The sequence below is a fragment of the Xiphias gladius genome, chromosome 4 (genome assembly GCF_016859285.1).
Source record: "Xiphias gladius isolate SHS-SW01 ecotype Sanya breed wild chromosome 4, ASM1685928v1, whole genome shotgun sequence".
Classification (NCBI taxonomy): domain Eukaryota; kingdom Metazoa; phylum Chordata; class Actinopteri; order Istiophoriformes; family Xiphiidae; genus Xiphias; species Xiphias gladius.
Window position 1 is genome coordinate 17,551,414 of NC_053403.1, and position 18,214 is coordinate 17,569,627.

Consider the following 18,214-nt stretch of genomic DNA (forward strand, 5'->3'; position numbering starts at 1 on the left):
GTTTTATTTCTATCAGATGTTTCCATGCTAGGAGAGGTGAACAGAAAAAAGGGATATCAGTCTTGGCAGTGTCATACGGAAAGTTCAAATGTAATTGAAAATGCATGAACTTTCTGCATGTTTTTACTTCTTTTTTACTTTTTAAAAACTTTTTTTTGTATTTGGAATTTTTATAGCATTGGCCGCGGCTTGGTAACATTTTTATAAGCTTCAATGGAAACATCCACAAGCACCGACGTAAGAAGCCATTTACTGAAGCACCTATGGCTCCACCCATATAAATAAACAATTAATTTTAGAAATAAAGAGCCTTTATACTGAGCTTTCACTGCAGTTCAAGGATTAAATAATCTATCTGCAGAGGTCTGTAATATTTAGGCAAATCCAGACACTTTTATCAACAAAGAGTCTATATTTAGTCAATCATTCTGCTATAAGACATAGAGCCTCTCTTGACAATCACACCTGTGTTTGCTTGGCTCTCATCAACACAGAATTTTACATTATACTGACATTTGTAAAACAAATAACAAGTCAGGTGCAGGCTGTCCTGTCTTGAGTTTCATTTTTTTATTTAAATGGCAACTGGTATGGAATTTCATGACAGCTACGGAGGTCAGTGGCTTAAGAATAAGATAGTTCACATTAGAAAAGTAAGTAAGAAAGAGAACAAATACATGATTTTGACAGCCTCAAAGAGAGAAAATGAATCAGAGCTGTAATACTTTGCAGGCCATGAGGCAGTGTAGCCTTTATTCTCCAGAGTGCTGTGCTGTCAAGACACCTTTTTCCAGTGCTGTTTCTTAGGCCTCCTGACCCCCTCAGCCCTAGTCCCACAGGATAAGAGCTGAGGTTGTGTTTGGTTGTAGAGGTGGGAGCATTCAAGGGGATATAGGGGCTGAGGTGCATGGGATGTGGAATGCCAAGGTGAGCAGTGGTTGGTAACCTTATGAAAACAACACCTTTGAACATTGTTTACCTCTGAACCATGCATGAGGTCTCCATCGACATGTCAAAGAAGGTGATGAGGTAAGTTAGTTTCTTGTTGCATTCATTACTCTCTCTCGTCTATCCTTACTCCTCACAACATCCCGAGAAGAACAACCCCTCCGCCCCACCTCACCCCAAAAAGCATGGGGCTCGGCAGCATGAATGGGGCATTGTGATGCGTCTCCGTCACCGCAGTGAATGTTTTCACTTCCATTTGATCCGTCGGCGAGGCTGCTAATTGGGTAAGCGTGTTCCCAGGTCACCGGGAGGTTTCTCTTTCCATAAATACAGAAAGCCGGCAAAGGCTTCTACAGATGTTGTTTCCCAACCGCTTCCAAGTAGGTTCAGACCAGCTTCAGGCAGTAGAAGTAATTTATTGTGTCTAAAACCAAAGTTCAAAACTTTTTCCTTCTCTCTCTCCTCATCACTCTAAAGACTGCATTTTATCATTCTCCCAGGCACTGTAGTAAAGCTGATATTTGTACTTTACTTTAGCTTGGACTGTGTGTACTATGTTGACATTAGAATCACAGGTGTCATGATGACATGGACTCTGTCTGTACTCCATCCAGGTCTGACAGGTCCAAATGATGTTATTTTCCATGTGCCTGTCCACCAGTGACACCGTTTATGAGGCTCAGGGTTTATTTGTTTGTTTTTGTCATGGAATTTACATTTCCTCTCTTACACAAGGACTCAAGACGACCTTGTGTGCCAGCACTAAATGCTCAGCTGGAACAGATAGCTTAGACAGTTTGCTACACGTAATCTGTTAGGTGTAGTCAAAATGGTCTAGTTGTCAAAGAAATGGTCCTTCAACTGGAGCGTCCAGGTTTAAGCCCTTGTGTTGGCAAGCACCCACCGTGCTGAAGTGCCCTTGATTATTTACCAATTCTAGGGGTGTTGTTCGGCAGCTGACTCTGACATCTGTCTTCCCTGGATGAGCCAAATAAAGTTCATCACTTAATAAATAAAGTATAATACCATTCCATCAAAAAAGGAGACAACGCCTTTGATGTGCTCTAAGACAGTCTGTGGTGCTTTTACTAGAATGGCAGAAAATGCAAGTGAGACAGCCAGGTCTGCTACTGTTACTACACTAACAGAAAGTTACTCAGAAATATTCCATTTGCAAAACTATGTTCATTTAAAGGGCGATTTTATACTATGATATGAGTTGTACAATATGAAATGGACATTTAATATTGTGATGCAAAAAGCAACTGACAGTACTCAGATCCTACAATAACCAACTGTCTTCCAGTGATAAAAATATTATGAGATAAAGTGGATGATAGATGATCTTAATGTAAGAGGCAACTGCAATTTTTCTCGCAAAACTGGTTTACAAACTCTCGTAGTTCTTTCGCTCCTCTAACACTGGCATGGTCTGATGGCGCCACTATGTGGCAGCAACTGAACTCTGTTAATATGCAGTGTAAGGCTGTCTTACATGAAAGAAAATCTCAGTCCACTTATAACCTTAGGACCTCTTCTACTACTCAATCATTCGATTTAACAGAATAATGTCGAACTGTATATTGTCTCTCTACAGATGAATGCATTCATGCAGAGGAATCCATAAAATATTATTAAAGGCTGTGTTATTATTGCTTTGATGCCAGAAATATGATTTATTTTCCAGAGACTAATAACTAATTTATGGTCTTTATATTGCCCTTATAAAGACCATAAGAATTCTTAATCAACAAAAAATGTCATTTTTCTTTTTCGACTGTTTGACTAAGAAGTGGCAGCCCTAATATCAAATTAATTTAATGCAGTACAAAAGTCTTTTATCTCTTTAAGTCATTTGGACATAAAAATGTGTACAATGTCTAATGTACACCTGGTGGACAGGTGCATAGGAAAATAAAATTATGCAAACGAAAGTTATTTTTGTTATTTAGGCATCAGAACCCTGATAACAGCCTTTGACTGAAATGTTGCATTTTCAGTTAACTTAGCGTTGACTGTGCAGGAACTGATTACTTCCTTTTGCAATTTGGAGATTGTCATTTATTCAAAATACAGACATTTATCTTAATATGTAACTCAATTTTCAACGTCCGGCCGTGCTCAAGCTGCCCAATTACCCCTTGGGGATGTAGCCTCTTTTTTTCCATTTGATACATAAGGCAGATGTCCCATCTAGTCGAAGTATGCATTTTGCTCAAGTGGCAGCTAAGGCCAAAAGATACTGTATGATCTTACCAATTGAACCAGTGGATGGCAGGCTTCGCACATGGGCTCACCTAAAGACCAAGTCACTGACAGAGGTGAAGTCTGCATCATGCACCAACTGCTTAAGAAACACACCTACATATTAAAGCTACAAAATTGGCTCTATCTCAGTGTGGCTGGCTGGTTATCAGTAGAACACCATCCGTCCAAATAGAAAAAAAATGCTAGCCACCAGTTTTACTTATGTGTTATTGTAGTTTCACAAGCTGGCAACATTGTTATGTGGAAAAGACACACTCTGGTGATTCATCTTGATTAACTCATTGGGTGGGATGTGGGCATTAACAAAGGTGGGCTGATTCATCAGAGGTAAACCATTATTCATCACGTCGTGGGCCTGTCTCTTTAAATCGCGTAAACTGGAGCAACACCCTTGATGGGTTATTTTCACATTAACTATATACATTGAAAGGGTCCAAACTTAATCCCTTCAGGTTTAATCCTTTTTTATAGTCTGTCTCAACAGGTTGACACCAGATGAAAACTTTAATCTTAAAAAAAAAAAAAAAAAAAAAAAAAAAACTTTCTTAAAGATTGTAACTTTGTATTTTGATATAGAGAGCAACCCTTTTTTATGTAGCACAGTTAGTTGTTGCATATATAATTCGATGTTGTTTGTTACTTTCTTAAAGGTGTATTCCAGCTATTTAATATTGCACTTCACTCCCCAGTATGGGTCAAACAGAAAAAAAAGCTGGTTCCTACACTTCTATCATGTCAATCCTTGATGGCACAAGGAAATATTTTTGGACAGAAACCCGTATACAATTGTTTCCACAGGCTGAGTAGTACTCCCCATGATTGGCGAACTGGACTGCCCCTTTAATGTATATAACTTTAATTGACCTGACAGTTTAAATGTTGTATGCTTGCTTGAGTATGCATTCTTAAATAAGTCCGGTCTGCTCCAAATTTATTATTCAGTGGTTAGCCAGTCCGATCCTGGCAGTGAAAGGCCCAACCAAATGAAATATAACTTTACGTAATTTTTCCTGGCCGAGCAAACGATACAAATCATTGCACCTGCTTCTATCAATAAAAGAGCTAATTCTTCTTACTAAAGACGTAAGCTAGGTGTTAAGAAAAACTGTAGCTTGGGCTGAATGTCGCTAATTGCTTTTTGTCCCTTTAAAAAAAAAAGTTGGTTAATTTGTAATGTTTGCTATACTTAAAGCACGCTGAAACACAAATAATTTGTTTTTTTAAATAATAATAAAAACATTTGTGTTTAGCTATGCTAAACACAAATGTTTTCCCAAGGTATATTAGCTCAGTGCATTGTTATTACAACAATGTAACGTTAATGTGTATTAGCATTAATGCTGAGTATGTTATTGTTAGCTCATTTTGGGGAAGTCATGAGGCTACTAGCTGCAGACAAGCTCTGTATGACAGAATGTGGTGAAATAAATGACAACCCAGACATTAGTGTGACCAACCTTCTGTGATTAAACTTATCTTTGGCACACTACTTGCCCACTTCCTCTTATGTTTCCACCTCTCTCCCTGCCTACCTGTCTGGACGGGGCGTGTATTTTACTCCCACAGGAAGGCACATTCCTGGGTCATTTCACTTCACAGAAGAAAATCTAGGGAAAGCTCACCGGCAGACAACTTTGAATCAAGGTAAGAGCGGTTTGAGATTTTTAAATTCCATGTTTCCGCGACGGGAAAGACGTTACCGTTAGTTTTGTGTGCTTTTATCTAGCTGGGTTTGATTAAAGGAGGACTCTCACGTCCCTGACGAACAAACACACATCATATGATTGGGAATAGTCCCTTTTAGGCCTACATTGACGGAGGTTAATGGTTACTTTGTAGAACTTCATTGTACTATTATTGTTATACTAAGACTGGGCTGACACGGTGTTCTGTGAATACTAAAACTTAACAATAGTATTGTTTATGGCTTAAAAGAAAGGCCTGATACTTGCTAGTCGCTGCCACAGGGTCCACTGTCATATTTGCCCCAGTAAGAAATGATGCATGGTGCTTTTGAACACTGTCTGTTATTGTTTTATGTGTGCAGTTGTATTGTGACCAAGGGGTTGTTGTCTTTAACCAGTGCTGAATTCCTCTAGTTGTTCCACTATTAAGTCCACTCTTTCAGTGTGGTTTTGGTTGGAAATGAGACATTAAAATGCTGACCAGTTAATGAAAAATAATAGGTTCAAATTTGGAATAAAACCTTCTTTAACACAGTTCACATTGGCGACCTTTTCAGGAGTTAGAATAAGAGCTCTCTCTCTTTAAAACATTGAATATTGTGTCTGAAAAATGTATTTGATTTTCTGATGTTTGCATTTTGATGAGCCCCAAATGACATCATTGTACCTTCCATAACCTTTTGTCAGTTTTGCGTATAGTGTAATATTTTGGGGGTCAATTCATCACGCTCCAACACACCTCAACAAGTATTCCTTCAGCAGACACGCAAGGTCAAACTTTTAACAGTACCCTACACCTGCATAAGGAGGGAGCAACACAGAGAAAGCAGAATGTGTTCATTAAACCTAGCCTCCCAGCAACACAATTTTACACAGTATACACAGACAGTGGGCTACCCAGGACAAATGAAACAGGTATTTTTGTTGATAGCCCCAGTGTGGACAACTTTGTGTGTGCATGAGTTTCCATCTCTTTTTCCATCAGATTTTAGGAGTTCAGATGTGAAATGAAGGGAGATTGGTGCAGTGTGTGTTGTTTTGCATGGTCTCTCTTGCACCAGATTCGTGTCCCTGCTCGCCACGCATTCCACAGCAGTACCCTTCCTGCTCCTCCTCCACTCTTCTCCCCTTTTTCTTACCTGCCTGATGTCTTTCATCCATTCGCTCTTTCTCATAAAACTTAAATCCAACAGTCATCCACTATATCTGTGCCTTTATGTGAACAGCTGTAAAGCTGCATTGTGTCTGCTGTGTATACTGTGTTTTGTGCAGTTTCATCTCTTTTTCCTGCTGGCACCAGCCAGTACATCTGCCAGACTGTGTGTTTGCTGATATCTTATTCATAAATGTATCAGATGAGAGGAGTACTTCAGGGGCTGCAGTATCATTGCAGAGATACTGCAGAATAAGCAAGTGAAAATCCGTTCTACTGGTGGCTACTTAGAACGGAAAAACTGAGAGATGTGTGTTGGTTAACTGCTGGCCAAGTTATACTAAGTTAATTTGGACATTCCCACAGGATGTTTGGAAACACTTAATCCGCCGACTCATGTTTTCATCATGTTTCCTAATCCTCCAAACAAAAGAGAGAAAGAAACGAATAAACATATTGTAGTGGAATTTCCCCACTATGTATCTAATTAGAGTTTGTGGCAGGTTTTTCCTTCCAATATTCCTTGTATTGTGCTTCTGTGAAGGTGATATCTAAACCTAGGAGGATCCTGTCTGTCACTGTCTCACCTCTGTATTTTCAGAACGGGGCAATGATAACAGCAGCAGAGTATGGAGAAACATCATGGGAGCTGTCTGTGCAGGTGGATCAAAAAGATGGAGATGAATCCATGAAATTTAAGATGAGGGTGAAGGGAGACTTGCACATTGGAGGTCTCATGCTTAAGTTGGTGGAGAAGATCAGTAAGTGTCTTTGATGGGTGAAAAACCTCATAGCGCATTCTGCATTCTTGGTCATATTGCGTTTACAATGTGAAGCATCTAATTTAAATTCCCTTGAGAAAGGCATCAAATGTTGCTGACTGTACTGTATGTATGTGTAACTACAGAGGAGAGAGACATGAGAATAGACAAATTTCAGTTGCTTCTGCACATGAGGAATCAAGTTCTCTTCATTTTCCAATTGCTTGCATTTAAAACAGAATATGTTGGTTTGATTACCTGGTAGAAAGGGTAACTCCATCCACTATTTAAGCTCAGGGCTTCCGGTCTCTCCTGCTGCCACAGCAGGTCTGTTAGTCAAGCCACACCCTTGTTTGCTCTACATTTTTGTACACTGTAGTATCACTGTTTTGCCACAATGCATTGGCTCGTGTAGCTTTAGGGGCCAAAGTTCGGCCAGGTCTGATTTTGATATCTCTTTACAGTTATCCATAGACATGGAGGAGCAATTATAGTATGAAGGCAACTTTGGTAAAGAGTATGAGACATACAGTAATATATGACTAAGTAGCTTGTCATTAATTGGCAGCTTCCATCCCAGCACCATAACATGATGTCAGGTAGACTCATAAAACCACACTTTTATCTTACTCAGCCAGTGTTTGTGTAGAAGCAGTATTGGTTGTTGAAATATTTTAGCTAAATGTGTGCAATAACTTTCGGTTTTAACTGCTCATTTAACTTGAAATATGACAGTAATATGGTACTAATAATGGCACAAATATGTTTTACTGAATCTGTATGTCTGCAGGGGCTCCTCAGGACTGGTCAGACCATGCTTTATGGTGGGAACAGAGGAAATGCTGGCTGCTTAAGACACACTGGACCTTGGACAAGTATGGAGTTCAGGTAATATCTATCAAAATCATATACTTTCACTATTTTAATTCAAAATCAATTCAAAATTTCCCTAGAAATGTATTTCAACTAAAGTCAAAAACTATTTGAATGTTCATGGCACAGTACAATATTCAATTCAAAGTCATAATAATTAAATTCTCTGATTTCACAGCTCCTCAAGGCGGGGAGAGCCATCAGTGGTTTAACATAGCCACCTGTGGAAGCTTCTGAAATAAAATCATAGCTTCATCTTATCAGACTACTAACAAACTGAATTTTGTTAACCTCTACAGCCCAGCCCCGAACCATTTTTTTGGTGTATAATTCAAACCCATGTTGTACAGCCAAGTATAGTTCTAGCCCAGAGAACCATAGAACTGTAGCAAAATCCTACTGTTAACAAAGTTATACAAACAACAATTCCCACTGAAAAAAATCCGGAAAATGTTTACAAAATGAACGCAATGCACATTCATGTGTCAAAGTTCCCCCTCAAAAACAGACTACTTAACTAGAAACGAGGAACCCAGTACTTAACACTGCATGTGCAAACATCATTTTATACTACATATAACCTTTATGTGCATACATTCCACAGATATTAAAAAAAAAATCCAACTTGATACCAAATGTGAAAAAAGCAATCATAAAGGGACAGAGGAAGTTTCCCTTTACCCAACCAAGGTTACAAGTTCTCCAAATCAGCACAATAAGGAAAAAGAGGTCAAAAATATTATTTTTTGCATTTTGCTACACAGGCTGATGCTTACCTGCGCTACACACCCCAGCACAAACCCCTGTTGCTGCAGCTTCCAAATATGAAAACCATCAAAATGAGCGTCAGCTTCTCCAGTGTGGTCTTCAAGGCTGTGGCAGAGATCTGTCAAATACTCAGTGAGTTTATCTGTCTTTTCTGATCAGAGTATCCCTCTCACCTTGCTGCTTTTGTTATTTGTTGTTGATTTAGTATGTCTTAGACAGAAACGTCCTTGTTTGACTCATCTTCCTTCCATTTTCTTACTGACACCTCACACCTTCTCCTTTTCACTCCATTTAAGACATCAGGAGATCAGAGGAACTGTCCCTGCTAAAGCCTCCAGATGATCCATCCAAGAAGAAGAAGAAGAAAGACAAGAACTCACCACAAGATGACATCTGGGACATCGATTTACTTAGTGGGGGTCCAGGAGGCACAGGTACTGTGAAACACAGGGCTTGTTTCTTAACAAGGCTAAAAAAAAGTTTCCCAGCACAGAACAACCTAATCTTGTTTCAAAAACAATCTGAAGTGTATGTGAAAAAAAAAAAATTTAGTTAAAAAAATAAATAAATAAACAGTTTCCATCATTATTTAAGTTAGTTAGCATGTTTTAGTCTTTTTGTTATAGTGTAATACAGTAAGGCTGCACAGTTAATTATAATCATGATCATGATTATTGCACAATAATTTAAAATTGTTGTGTGCAATATTGACACTTTGTGTTTGTAGGACCTGCTCCGGTGTGTCAGTTTATTGATTTAAAGGTTGAATTGTCTAATTGCAGTTTAAAGTTTTGATTGATATGATGAATTTATGGATTACATTACCTTGCACTATGGATAACATTAGAGTTATTGCACTATTTTAAATGTCTGGATAGTAGTACTAGCATCTTGGCAGGAGTGCAGAGCCAGTGCAGGGATGGTTGCATATGACAAGTGGGGGATATTTTTAAAACACAGGTGTAACTAATAACATTATTAGCTGCTGCATTTCATTAATTGCTGGAAAGGAGCAATTATTAATATGGTTAGTTCCACCTTTTCCTGCTATGACAAAGTAAAATGTCAGCTGTAAAAAAAATCTATGATTCAGATTAATTTTGAAAAGATTAAGGAAACAAAAGTGGTCTCTGATGCTCACATGGCTGTCAAGATTCAGGTTAACAAGATGTATCTGTTTTGTTCAGCTTCCAAAGGGGTGCATGACAGAAAAAGCTTTTGCCTTAACAAAATTTATATGACTATGATAAATTGTAATGATAACATTTTTTTCAGTACGTTGGTGTATAATGTGTCCTTCCTCTATGATCTACTTTGGCTGCATGAGGGGAAGAAATTGATCAACATTCATATATACTGCTATTGAGATCTGCCAGGCCAGTTTTCATCATTGAGATTTGAAAGAATTATTCAGGGAGCTGTCATGTTCTACAGGATTTCTTCTTCAGGAACACCCACTCTCTCACTCTTACACTGATCCAGTTCAGACGCTACATCAAACTAAAACTCTAATCTTTAATCTCTGTCGCCTTTAATGTCAACCCAGTTATTACCTTTCAAGTTTCATCATGCTTTTTGTTTTTCTAAACCTTTCTGTCAAATCTTCAATCTAACTATTGCTTCTTCTTAAAAATTTTCTCTTGGTTTCAAGTTCTTTCGACTCACCACCTATGCTACCTGACAGGTAGTTGATTTGGACTTTAAGTGCAAATTCCCAGCGATTCCTGAAAATTCAAGTTATCCTGAATCTTAGCACTTTTTGGTAAACCTGGCTGTAATTATTAATCCTTTATTCACTCCAAAGGCCTCATGTACAGTAAGACCATGACAGCAACCTATGACCCGGAGAACGGGATGCCGGTGTCTGCCACCAGCCTTTGGTTTGGAGAAAACCCTCTTGCTGAGTCTCAGCCAAACTTGCCGCCTGCTGAGCTGGCCAAGATGTACCAGCCACTCTCGCTACTGGACAAAGCAATCAACAATGCAGGGTAGACACCAGAACCTCTCAGTGATACTGTTGATTCAAAATTGGTGGTGCTGCACATTTTGGATAATATTTCTATCTTCAGCTCATTTGGTTTGTTATTGCTGCGATTGACAGGTGGTTGGACTCATCTCGTTCCCTCATGGAGCAAGATATTCAAGATGAAGACAAGCTATTGCTTCGCTTTAAGTACAATGTCTTCTTCGACCTCAATCCCAAAGTAAGAGAACCAAAATTTATCCTTTTGGAAAAAATCTCCATTTGAAACCACCCAAAATAACAGCAGGGCAGACTTGGTTTGAAGTTGTTGAACTAAACTGGAGTGTGTGTGTGCACCCATGTTTTGTATTTTTTTGTTTCAGTATGATGCTGTCAGGATAACCCAGCTTTATGAACAGGCTCGCTGGGCCATCCTGCTGGAGTTGATAGATTGCACTGAGGAGGAAATGCTCATGTTCGCTTCCCTACAGGTGAACAATATCCCATCACAGTTGTGAAAGTTATATAAGGTGCTATATATAGGTTTAGTACTCAGCCAGTAAAATTGAGACAGCTGTTTAGATCTGTGAAGGTAGTAATTGGCTGTATTTCAAGAATGTATAACTGTAAAGATGTGGCTGCCATATTTAATTTAATCTTCTGTTTTGGGCAACGGATCTGTTGTATTGCAATTGCTAGGTTAGAAACGTATGTTATGAATAATAATAACATCATTTTCCAAACCCTATTATTCTTAATTAGAGTACAGCAATGGGCTAACCACTAAGCCAGTGCATCACCCAATAGGAGTTTATCAAAGTCCCCATTTTAGATTTAGATGGTTATCACTGGAGAAGTGCTTAAATCAGAATCTTAAACACTGTAAAACTGATGACAGATATATAAATTCATAGCTATTATTTGTGGTGAAATCTTTAACAATTGCTACATGCAATTTTTTTTTTTAATTTTAGAATTAATTTGATGAGGGTACCCACAGCACCATATAAAAATCCTGATTCATAGTGGCTTGTAACCATGACCCACAATTTTCCAGGGGCACAGTAATGTGTACTAAACCAGTTTTAAGTATACACAGTGTGTGTCTTGGTGCTCAGAATAAAATCTCTCTGGGAAAGTGTGTCTGGCGTCTAAATTCATGCGAGGACGTGTCAGGATAAGAGGAAACTCCCAATGGAGAGGGGGGATGGGGGGAAGAGGCAAAGAGAGATAGAGGAAGAGAGACTGAGTAGTGGGGGAAGTAGTATGGTAAGAATTATAGCTCCTCATCAGATAAATTTGCTCTACGGAGCTAATGATTGCCATGACAGCTTTAGAGTTTTAGCTGTGACATTCTCTGTGTCTAAATTTAAGCCCATCTCTGATCTGTTAAGCTGTTATTTTGCAACTGTTGGGACAGTGATTCAGAAATCACAGTGATTCAAAAGAAGATCAGCATTGCACTCACCTACACATTGATGCAGTGGCTGGCACACAGGGCTGTGCTCAAACCTCCCTCTGACTCATGCCAGCCTTGCATAACCTCTTAAGTAATGTTGGAGAACAGAACTAAATGTTTAATCATTATAATTAGGAAAGTAAGCTGTCGCTTCTCTAATCAGGAGTAAAAACTTTCTTTTCTTTTCAGTATCACATTTGTAAACTGACCATGTCAAGTGAACCACTGGACCACTCCAATGAACCAGAAATAGATGAAGTCGAAGCTGCCTTGTCCAACTTGGAGGTGACACTTGAAGGCGGACACACAGACAGAATTCTGGTAAACACTTTTTTTAGATGGTACACTGGAGTGAATATTTACTCTAATTTTCAGGTTTTCTGTTCTGTTACAGTAGAACACCTGTTTTTAAGCTGAAGTTGATAGGTAGGCCTCCTGATTGCATGTCTTAACAGGGTGATGTAACGGGAAGACACAGGATAATTGACTGTTGTTTGTCCCACCCCCAGGAAGACATTACAGACATTCCAGAGCTGGCAGATTCCCTCCGGCTATTTAGGTAAACCCACCTTTATACACATTATACTGTATCACATGAAGATGGCATTGGTAATAACGGGTAAATTCTCAAATACCTGTCTCTAAAACTTTTTTTTTATGTCCTTTTAAATCTTTACCTGTCCTGTACCCTTAAATCTGCCCAATTTAGTGGGCATACAAGATGAGAGGAAGTCATGACACAATTTATGGGGCGGGGGTAAAATTTTCTCGCCAGAAATGTATTATATAATTATTTCTAATTATTTCTAATGTGTATTTATGTTTCCTGATTTTTGCTTTTATTGTTATGATGGCATGTAAGCCATCTGATAATTGGTTAAAGGAGATGACTTCTGTCAAGTTGCTCACTTCAGCATGTGCTGTTTTTGTAAATTTATCTCATAAACCCTCTAAAACAGTTATTCTCTTCCACTTCCAGTCTTCATTTTTATACTCAGATAATGTCATAAACTGTATCGCAAACAAAGACAATCATTTGTCTTCATTTTTTTTCTGTCTTAAATCAGGCCCAAAAGACTAACTCTGCGGCCGTACAAAGAGTACTGGTTTGTATTCAAGGACACCACCATTTCCTACTACAAGAACAAGGAGGCTGCCAGTGGAGAACCCATAGAGCAGTTTCACCTCCGAGGTCAGTGAAGAAGAATGATATAGAAAGAATGTTTAATGTGTTGTCTATTGTTAAGGATTAATAACCCTCAATTTAAGCATTCTCATTATGTATGACTATGTCTTTGAGAATCCCCGTGAGCACGAGCAATTCTCTACAAAGCATAGATATTCTCATGTAATAGATATAAGGTTATCTGAAAGTACAATTTGGATTAGGAGGAGTATATACAGTAAGTAGACGTAACATCATATATAATGGATTAGATTAATTATTTTTTCCTGGTATTGGTCGTGGGATAAAGCACTAAATGTTAATTATTGTAGTCCAAATCAGTGTCTAAAATTCTGCGGTATTCTTTGAATCTCCACAGTAACTGCAGTTTCTTTATTATTATTATTATATTAGCAAATCTACTGTATCTTGCCGCTCTGCTTCTGTAGCTAAAGTCAAAATAACATATTCCTCCTCATTTGACAGGCTGTGAGGTAGTTCCTGACGTCAATGTCACAGACAAGAAGTTTGGCATCAAGCTCCTGCTCCCAGTTGCTGATGGGATGAATGAAGTGTACATCCGATGTGACAATGTTAGGTCCACCTCCTCATCCACATGCTTATGAGCATTTTTTTCCTTGATAATCGGCATCTCTTCCTTTTCTAAAAAATCCATCAGGAGAGTGTATACAAAGACAAATGTGGGACTCATTTTGTGACTGTTGTACTGTTATTTTCCCTCTGCTGCAGGAAACACAGTACGCCAAGTGGAAAGCTGCATGTATCCTCGCCTCCAAAGGCAAGACGATGGCCTACAGCTCTTACAAGTCAGAAGTGAGGAACATCCAGTCCTTTTTGCAAATGAAGAGCTTGGCGCCCCCTCCTGGTCAGGCAGCTCCTGACCTTGACATGATGGAGATGAATGCTGAATGTTTTGTTTCCCCACGCTACGCCAAGAAGCACAAAACCAAACAGGTTCGTTTAAGGGTTACATGCAAGATACTTAAATTTACCAACAGCCATAAATGTTGCATCACTGTTATGGTTAAATATATCTGCTAAATCTGACTCTCATGATTGTTTCAAGCTGACAGCACGTATCCTAGAGGCTCATCAGAACATAGCACGGCTGTCCCTAATGGAGGCCAAGATGCGCTTTATCCAGGCCTGGCAGTCACTTCCAGAGTTTGGTATCAACTACTACATCGTCAGGTACTCTGTGTGTGTGTGTGTGTGTGTGTGTGTGTGTGTGTGTGTGTGTGTGTGTGTGTGTGTGTGTGTGTGTGTGTGTGTGTCTGTATAGATAGATAAATATAAATATATATATATATATATATATATATATATAGATAGATAGATTTGATTTTTAAAAAACATTTTTTAAACCCACATCATCACCCAATGACCAGAAAGAAAAATATCAAAACAAAGAGAAGCAAAAAACAAACTGTTGCCAAAAAAACATTTTCTCTCAGAAATTAACAATCAGCTCTCCCTCCCCCCCAACAGAACATAAGACCCCTCCCACAGCCCAAATGTGCCTGAAGTCCTGCACGTTATCCATCATTATATAATAAGCGTGTTCCACTCTCAGGCGGGCCTTCAACAGTCCCTGCAGAACCGGCACAGGTTCCACATTGCCAGTGTTCTGGACCCGGTTCCTGTGCGTCAGCCAGATGGCCAGCTTGGCAGAACCAGATAAAAAGTTCACCAGTGTATGTGCCGTCTTCTTTTTAGCGCTGTACCTGGGGCCAAAAATGAACAACTCAAAAGAAAATTTCTCCCCGATACCCTGAAACCACCTTCTTAAAAGCTCGAACAGCGTCACCAGCCGAGGACACTGAAAAAATAAATGCTCCAGGGTCTCCGCCTGAGAGCAGAAGACACACTCTTCCCCCAGCTCAGGATCCAGGTGCACTCTGTATCTGTTCGTAATTATCGCCCCGTGTACAACCCTCCACTGGAGGTCTGCTGTCCACTTTTCAATGGGCAGCTTGTACAGGGCCCGCCAGCTGCCTTTCGGGGAAGCGCCTGGACCAAAAAACTCAGTCCACATCGACTCCCTCATCCCCGCCAAAGAGCGCAGGTTCAGAACCTTCACGCAGATTTGATAGGCTGCTTTTTTCCCCACAGCCTGGAACTGGTCCAGGTGTGGGGTTGTGAACGTCAGCAGCTGTCCTCCTCCTTCCTGCCACTCTCCCACAGCTGGGGTGACGGACAGAGAGGGGAAGCTGTACTCCCAGCCTTCGCTCCATTGTTTGCACAGGTCTCTGTTTTCTGCGAATGCTCTCAGGTTTTGTGGCAGGGCAGCACTGACCTCCTTCACCACTCTGTAAATCAGCCTGGTAGAGGTGATGTTGCTCCTCCTTCCCAGGTCGTCCACCGATGTTGCCGTCACCTTCATCAGATGTCCTAGTTTGGTGCAGCCGGCCTCCCTGAGACCGGCTCGCAAGCTGGCAGACTGCAACGTCCGGGTCTGTATAAAGTTGTTGAAGAACAACGGTTCTTCAAACAACCACATACCCGGAGTTTCATTTGTATGACGTGTGATCTTAAAGATCTGCCACGCCTGCAGGACAGAGCTGTAAAAAGGTGTCAGTCCAGTCAGGTCCACCGTTTCCGGTTGGAGGAGGAAAAGCTGTTTGTCGTAGCCCAGTCGACCGGCTCTCCTCAGCAGCAGACGAGCTGTGTCGAACCAGCTTGGGCCACAGTTGTACAGCAGCCTTTGCGCGGTCTGGAGTCTAAATGCGGCCATTTTGGACTGGATGTTAATCAATCCCTGCCCCCCTTCGGCCACAGGCAGATATAAGGCTGCTGCTCTGACCCAGTGGTAACCAGACCAGAAGAAGTCCAGGATGGCTTTCTGAATTTCCTCTACCAGGCCCCTTGGTGGCGTCACAGCGATAACTTTGTGCCAGAGAGTCGAGGAGACCAAGTTATTGGCAACCAGAACCCTTCCCCTATATGACAACTGGGGTAGCAGCCATTTCCATTTAGACAACCGAGCGCACACTTTCTCCCTAGCTCCCTCCCAGTTCTTTCTCTGAAAGCCCTCAGTGCCCAAGAACACTCCCAGCACCTTCAGCCCCTCCTTCCCCCACTGGAGTCCTCCAGGCAGACTGGGCACTGCCTGATCCCGCCACTGTCCCACCATCAGAGCTTCACTTTTTTTCCAGTTCAACCGTGCAGATGAGGCCTGTTCATAAAGAGTCAGGGTGTCCTGCAGATGTTGAACATCCTCTTGACTGGAAACAAAGATGTAAATGTCGTCTGCATACGCAGAAACAGTGGGAGGACGATCGAGGTCCGGCAGTGAGAGACCACTGAGCCGACCTCTCAGCCTGCACAGCAGGGGCTCAATAGCTAAGCTATATAGTTGACCTGATATAGGACAACCCTGTCTTATCCCTCGCTGTACAGGGATTGGCCGGCTCAGCCCCGTCCCCATCTTCACCATACATTGTGCACCTTTATACAGTAAACCAACCCAAGCCAGAAAACCATCACCAATACCAAAAGCCCTAAGTGCAGAAAACAAGTAAGAGTGATCCACCCTGTCAAAAGCCTTTTCCTGATCTAAAGACAATATCCCACAATTTACATTATAATATTTACAAACGTCAATAAAATCTCGTATAAGGAAAATGTTGTCCATGATTGTCCTATCTGGTACACAATAGGTCTGGTCTATATTTACAATTATTTCCAGGTCGTCCTTAAGTCTGTTTGATAAGGCTCTGGAAAGCACCTTATAGTCTGTACAGAGGAGGGCAACTGGCCTCCAGTTCTTAAGTTGGTTAGATAGATAGATAGATAGATAGATAGATAGATAGATAGATAGATAGATAGATAGATAGATAGATAGAGCGATAGATAGAGATAGATATAGAGATAGATAGATAGATAGAGATATAGATAGAGATAGATAGATAGAGATAGATATAGATAGATAGATAGAGATAGATAGAGATAGATAGAGATAGATATATAGAGATAGATAGAGATAGATAGATATAGATAGATAGATATAGATAGATATATAGATAGATAGATATAGATAGATAGATAGATAGATATATATAGAAAGATATAGATAGATATAGATAGATATATAAATTTTAATTTTATTTCCTAATGATAATTTGAGAGTTTATTGTTTTACATGTGTTTCAGATTTAAAGGCGGTAAGAAGGATGAGATTCTGGGGATCTCGTACAACCGTCTAATTCGTATTGACATGTCCTCTGGCCTTCCTGTCACCACATGGAGATTCGCCAATATGAAGCAGTGGAATGTCAACTGGGAGATAAGACAGGTGGGCGATTGGTCTGCCATATATTATGATTTCACCTGTCTCCTCATTCAGTGAAGCTGTTTTTTTGGGCTTTGGGCTTTTTTGGAAGACAGCATTACCACAGAAACAGGAATCTTTAATCTACTGTATGTTATTCCAGGTAACCATAGAGTTTGACCAGAATGTGACAATAGCCTTCTGCTGTTTGAGCTGTGACTGCAAAGTGGTCCATGAGTTCATTGGCGGTTACATCTTCCTGTCCACAAGAGCTAAAGACCAGAACGAGACGCTGGATGAAGACCTGTTCCATAAACTTACTGGAGGCCAGGAATGAGATGAGATATCTGTTGTTTATTTGCATACACGTTACAATGTGAAAGTTCACAGACTGTGGAAACCCTAAACACTGAGTAAATCACTTCCAGAGAAAATGTAATACTGTATTACATCCACAGCCAGAGAAATGATACATTGTCACTCACAGAACAACAACAGCATAATTTTTTTGTCATATTTCCTGCTGCAAAAGGTGATTGCAATGTACACTGCACTAGAAAATAATGGTGTTGATGTAACTATGTAGTGAAGATTTATATTTGTAAGAATTTTTTTTAAGGTGAAGAGATGTCCTTGTTTCAAACAGGCACAATGTTTGTAAAAAAAATAATAAAGGGTGTTTTTATATTTCACAGCTTGTTTCACATTTGTTCAATTGCTGAGACACAAACTGAACTTAGTTTTTACATTGAAGGTTAAACTAAAAATTAGAATCTGTGGTCAAAGAAAACAGAATTCGTGGTTGACATAGAATCTGATTTTTTTTTTTTTTTCCTGTTCATGTTCATTTTAATGTGACAAGTAAATGCCATACTTTATT

The 18,214-nt window shown here is 40.0% G+C and overlaps 1 protein-coding gene across 4 annotated transcripts; it reads left to right on the forward strand.

Annotated features, from left to right (window-relative positions):
• The first annotated feature begins 913 nt into the window (after positions 1-913).
• Positions 914-17,995, forward strand: fermt1 (FERM domain containing kindlin 1). 4 transcript variants are annotated; one of them, XM_040124645.1, is made up of 17 exons: positions 914-1,029; positions 4,783-4,860; positions 6,656-6,815; positions 7,606-7,703; positions 8,453-8,588; positions 8,753-8,890; positions 10,261-10,444; positions 10,558-10,660; positions 10,803-10,910; positions 12,068-12,199; positions 12,334-12,437; positions 12,946-13,070; positions 13,530-13,636; positions 13,794-14,018; positions 14,131-14,255; positions 17,217-17,358; positions 17,498-17,995. In XM_040124645.1, the coding sequence occupies exons 3-17, from the start codon at positions 6,665-6,667 to the stop codon at positions 17,669-17,671; spliced, it is 2,052 nt and encodes a 683-aa protein (XP_039980579.1). In that variant the 5' UTR covers positions 914-1,029; positions 4,783-4,860; positions 6,656-6,664; the 3' UTR covers positions 17,672-17,995. The 4 variants fall into 4 exon arrangements, with proteins under 4 accessions (XP_039980579.1, XP_039980582.1, XP_039980581.1 ...); XM_040124648.1 differs by having other exon boundaries at positions 12,388-12,437; XM_040124647.1 differs by lacking the exon at positions 914-1,029 and adding an exon at positions 1,181-1,232.
• Positions 17,996-18,214: the final 219 nt, after the last annotated feature.